The sequence below is a fragment of the Cyprinodon variegatus genome, unplaced genomic scaffold, assembly GCF_000732505.1.
Source record: "Cyprinodon variegatus isolate N-32 unplaced genomic scaffold, C_variegatus-1.0 Scaffold294, whole genome shotgun sequence".
NCBI classification, from domain to species: domain Eukaryota; kingdom Metazoa; phylum Chordata; class Actinopteri; order Cyprinodontiformes; family Cyprinodontidae; genus Cyprinodon; species Cyprinodon variegatus.
In genome coordinates this window covers 112488-118067 of record NW_015150747.1, presented here as the reverse complement: position 1 = coordinate 118067, position 5580 = coordinate 112488, and the positions used below count along the sequence as shown (strand labels likewise).

At 43.8% G+C, this 5580-nt stretch overlaps 1 protein-coding gene across 3 annotated transcripts in view; it reads right to left on the bottom strand.

The window, feature by feature from the left end:
• The window catches only part of sh3gl3 (SH3-domain GRB2-like 3), a 17783-nt gene that overhangs the window by 4823 nt on the left and 7380 nt on the right, over window positions 1–5580 (bottom strand). For all 3 annotated transcript variants that reach the window (XM_015383812.1, XM_015383811.1, XM_015383813.1), the window contains 5 exons: window positions 5041–5184; window positions 4800–4933; window positions 4557–4715; window positions 3128–3231; window positions 722–846 (listed from right to left, as the gene is read on the bottom strand). In XM_015383812.1, the coding sequence (XP_015239298.1) occupies window positions 722–846; window positions 3128–3231; window positions 4557–4715; window positions 4800–4933; window positions 5041–5164 (646 nt within the window). In that variant the 5' untranslated portion in view covers window positions 5165–5184. The remainder of the gene's footprint in view (window positions 1–721; window positions 847–3127; window positions 3232–4556; window positions 4716–4799; window positions 4934–5040; window positions 5185–5580) is intronic.

The following is a 5580-nucleotide window of genomic DNA, read 5'->3' as shown; positions in this document are numbered from 1 at the left end:
CCTTTTCCACCTAAAATGGCGTCTTAGCAACAAAAGTCACGTGACTGGCGGAGACCGATTGAATCATTCTAGGACCCCTTTATTTAAAAACAACTTTGAGTAATTTTGCTGTTTTTCTAAAGGTCTTTTTTAAAAATCATTTTATCTATTAGTTTTTCAAATGAATCCTTTTAAGACTGAGTTTTACAAATTTGATTATTTTCAAATTGCGTTTTCCATATCATCTTCTCTTCCCTTCTGGGGGCGGGGCTTTCCTCTGGAGTTAGAAAATATTTATATTGGTCTGCTCGTCTGATTGGTCAAGAGTGAGCCTTTGGATTGTGATGGAAGTGAAACGCACTTTAAAAAGAATGAAATTTGTAAAACTATTTTTTTTTTTTTATAGAAATCTGAAAAAAATTTAAATTATTCTAAAAACAATCGGAGAAAACAGCAAAGTTGGTCAAGAAATAATTTTTTGGATGAAAATGTTTTTTAGAATTTCAGTTCTGGATTGGATTTTTCCAAATTTTAAAAACTAAAAGGAACAAAATTCACTCATGTGGCCCCTCTGGCAAAAATGTTTTGCGGCAACAGCCTCAATCAAACCAAGATGTTCTTTCAGGCCGATCCAAAAGTTTTTCAAAAAGAACCACAACCAGGTTAATTCAGAGCGCTGATCTCTGATCATGTCTGAGCATCTTTGACAAAGTTCTACATGCAGGACGTTTCTGGGAGACACCTGAGCACAGAGGAGCTGCAGCCGACAGCTGGTGGTAAAACCCGATGGTGCCGCTGTGGTCGCTTCTCACCCGGATCTTCTGGGATCTGAAGCGCTGCGCTGGTTTGTTGCTGGCAGCGGTCAACCTGATGTACATAAAGCAGCACAGACCACCAGTAGAAAGGAAAAACAAAGTATATGAAGACAGATTCAAGGACGCGTTGTTTCTGATGGTTCTGATCCTCATATGAGGCACAGAAATCCATTTCAGTCACAATTCAATTAAGGCTTTAATAAATAAACAAATCAGCTTATTAATCATCTAAATATTAACATCAGATGATGAAGGGGGGTTTGGTTTATTACACAAAGTTGGATCAAGATCTTCAAACATCTCAGATACTAAAATTCATCTTAAAATCAGCTGGAGGTGCCTGAATATCACCCCATTTACACTGCCCTTGAAAAACCGTGCTGAGACCGATCCAAGCTCAGTAACTGAGAAAACTTATCGAGCTAGACACAACTGGGCCGCGCTAACTGCAGACCAGTTCCAGAGGTGGGCTTGGCTCGGGTTTTCCCTGGCTCGGTTGATAACAAGAGCGCATGAGCAGAACGCGCCATTCACACTCCATTCCAGCAGTTGGCGGTAATGCCCCTCCGAAGTTGCTTGCCAACACAAAACAGAAGTAGAAGAACAACTATAAACAACAATTGAAATCTTCTCCACGCAATATTTTGATTTGCTTGATTCCCTCCTTCTTCGTCTTCTTCTTCTTGTGTTTTATGGCGGTTAGTAAACAACTTTATGTGCATTACCGCCACCAACTGCTTGATTTCCTCCTTCAATACTGGCAGTAATACCGCAGATTGTCACTAGGAGGCGAGGAGTCGAGGAACAGAGATAGCGTGATGTGTAAACGGTCGTCAGAACCGAGCTTGGCCTGGTTAACTGGTCCGAGCTCGGACCGGTTTTGGCATGGATCGGTTTTTCAAGGGTAGTGCAAATGGGGTATATGACTGAGGTCTGAGGCTAGTCTCACCTGGCCTGCAGGTCGCCTTGGAGACCCAGCAGGATGTGTTGGGCATTTCTGTGGAAGTCGAGCAGAGCGGCGACCAGTGCAGCCAGCTGGGCGATCCGATCCACCTGCGGGGAGAAACATCAGGGCGAATCATTCGGAATCTGATAAGATGAGGGAGAAACAAAAAAAAAAAGAAAAGTCGTGAATCTTTCGACCTCATCCAGGAATTAGAAAGACGTGAAAATCCTGCCAACAAATTCTACCAGGATTTGGGCCGAGCCACCCCAGCTTAGCTTGGCCAAACCTCCCAGCAGAAACTTCATCCAGAGCTTAAACCTTCCACAGGAAGCAGGTCTCGACCAGAATCAGTTACTTTATAGTTTTCACACAAGCCCAGTTTCAGCCATCTGATTTAATGCGCAGTATTCAGCTTGGCAATGATGTCATACCAGAATCTGATGCATCTCAATAATGCAGGTCAAAAACGTTGAGCAAGTCTTCTGGACAGTTATTAAAGGAATAGTGGAGGATGTTCATTTTCCAGGTGGATCATCAAAATAAGTGCTCCTCATAATTTTCAATCATTCTGGTGATATAAGGCCATCCTACGTGCTCGTCCCCATTTTCCCTTACCGGTGGTGAGTCTGACATAGTGGAAAAATTTCAAATCTTTTGGAAAGTAATCTTGTTTGAGTGATGCAAACACTTTTAAAGAGCCCATTTCTTCTTGTGCACGCTCCTGCACACGTTTAATAGGCGTTCCCTCTTGGGAGTGGGTACAGGGTTTTGCATGTGCATTTTTTTTAGGTTTTAAAGTAACATTTTTCACAAAATGAAACATTTTACTTTGGTTTGAGCTACTTTAATGCCCCAAATTTCATCTCCTTATCTACAGTCAACAGATCAACACTTTTATCCAGTGTTTCTCTCCCTGCTGTCGGGGCCTTCTGCTTTTNTAACAAGAGCGCATGAGCAGAACGCGCCATTCACACTCCATTCCAGCAGTTGGCGGTAATGCCCCTCCGAAGTTGCTTGCCAACACAAAACAGAAGTAGAAGAACAACTATAAACAACAATTGAAATCTTCTCCACGCAATATTTTGATTTGCTTGATTCCCTCCTTCTTCGTCTTCTTCTTCTTGTGTTTTATGGCGGTTAGTAAACAACTTTATGTGCATTACCGCCACCAACTGCTTGATTTCCTCCTTCAATACTGGCAGTAATACCGCAGATTGTCACTAGGAGGCGAGGAGTCGAGGAACAGAGATAGCGTGATGTGTAAACGGTCGTCAGAACCGAGCTTGGCCTGGTTAACTGGTCCGAGCTCGGACCGGTTTTGGCATGGATCGGTTTTTCAAGGGTAGTGCAAATGGGGTATATGACTGAGGTCTGAGGCTAGTCTCACCTGGCCTGCAGGTCGCCTTGGAGACCCAGCAGGATGTGTTGGGCATTTCTGTGGAAGTCGAGCAGAGCGGCGACCAGTGCAGCCAGCTGGGCGATCCGATCCACCTGCGGGGAGAAACATCAGGGCGAATCATTCGGAATCTGATAAGATGAGGGAGAAACAAAAAAAAAAAGAAAAGTCGTGAATCTTTCGACCTCATCCAGGAATTAGAAAGACGTGAAAATCCTGCCAACAAATTCTACCAGGATTTGGGCCGAGCCACCCCAGCTTAGCTTGGCCAAACCTCCCAGCAGAAACTTCATCCAGAGCTTAAACCTTCCACAGGAAGCAGGTCTCGACCAGAATCAGTTACTTTATAGTTTTCACACAAGCCCAGTTTCAGCCATCTGATTTAATGCGCAGTATTCAGCTTGGCAATGATGTCATACCAGAATCTGATGCATCTCAATAATGCAGGTCAAAAACGTTGAGCAAGTCTTCTGGACAGTTATTAAAGGAATAGTGGAGGATGTTCATTTTCCAGGTGGATCATCAAAATAAGTGCTCCTCATAATTTTCAATCATTCTGGTGATATAAGGCCATCCTACGTGCTCGTCCCCATTTTCCCTTACCGGTGGTGAGTCTGACATAGTGGAAAAATTTCAAATCTTTTGGAAAGTAATCTTGTTTGAGTGATGCAAACACTTTTAAAGAGCCCATTTCTTCTTGTGCACGCTCCTGCACACGTTTAATAGGCGTTCCCTCTTGGGAGTGGGTACAGGGTTTTGCATGTGCATTTTTTTTAGGTTTTAAAGTAACATTTTTCACAAAATGAAACATTTTACTTTGGTTTGAGCTACTTTAATGCCCCAAATTTCATCTCCTCATCTACAGTCAACAGATCAACACTTTTATCCAGTGTTTCTCTCCCTGCTGTCGGGGCCTTCTGCTTTTTTACCAAACCAGTAGAGTTTCCACTAACTTCTTTTTCACTCCTACTATATTTCAGCTCTTAATATTGCTTCCTAAACCAACATTAGGAAGTTTTATTTATTGTCATTACACTGTCACAAAAAGAGAGCAATGAAATGGTGGGAGTGGCGGCCTAGTGGTTAGGGCATAGGGCTTGGTATCCTGAGGTTGTGAATCCCACAGAATGCCACTTTGGGTCTCCGAGCAAGACCCTTAACTGCTCCCCAGGCGCCGCAAATGGCAGCCCACTGCTCCCCAACTGGATGGGTTAAATACAGAGAGTGCATTTCATTGTGCTGTACTTATGACAGTGTAATGACAATAAAAATCTGGAAAAAGTTTAACCTGTCACATGTTTGAGGCCTTGGTGTCTTTCTGACATCAGGGAAACCAACTCATGAAGAATCCCATGTTCCTCATAAACACCGAATAAAAGCTGAAAAGCAATAAAAATACTGAGACTGGTTTCAAACTCACGTCTCTCTGCAGCAGAATGAACATGCTCCTCTCTGCTGAATCCTTAGACGTGATGAACTTATCCCAGGCCAGCCGAATCTCCTCTGCCGCCACTTTTCCTCTTCGTCTCTTCTTATAGTCAAAATCCAGCCGGCGGCCATTGACCTTCTTCAGCTGATACTGAGGAGGCAGTAAATGGAGCTTCAGAATGATTTCAACCCAGGGATTACTGGAGGTGGGATCTGGAATTGAACACTGGTTCACCTTAATCTCCCTCAGCTCAGCGTGTCGGAGCGCCTGCAAAGGGTCGATGAACGTCTGTTTGATGCCGACATCCAAGGCATCTTTGGCCTGACCGACCTGCTGCAGGGCTCCTCCCACAGCAACCAGAGCGGCCCCTGAACAGGTGGCCAGGAAGAGGAAAACCAGGTGAAATAAGACCAGCGTCTCCGACATGACAAGGACGACATTTTAAAGTTTAAATTCAAGTTTCAGAGGCAGGTACCAAACTCGGAAGCGGCTCCCAGCTCCTGGCCGTAGAACAGCATGCAGTCCCCCAGCAGGCCCTCTGTCTGCGGGTATCCCACCGTCCTCACCTGTCCTCGTATCCTGGACACCGTGCTGAGCATGCTCAGTTTAGCTCGGTAGGCTACAGAGACACAGAGACAGGTTTTTCTTTTATTTTAATGTCAAATCACCTTTTTTCTCGTTCTTCCTGCAGACGTGTCTTAAGATGCAGGAATGAGCTCCGTCCAGCAGCCTCTCTCCTGTTTTTATGGCTAATAATGGTAGAAACATCTTCAGGCTAATCACTGTTTTCTTTAACAGTTTAATTCTAACTTCACCCCTGTCATCAACTGACAACTTTATAAAATTCAATGCTTGACATAAAATGCTTAAAGTCGTAGGGAAGTCCTGTTTACATTTCAAATCATTCTGGCTTAATCATGTTTATAAATGAACTCAGACCGTGTTGTCCTAAAAGTGACGTTTTTTTTTTGTCATTTTTTTGCAGGCAGGTTAGTTCTACGTCAGCCTGTACACC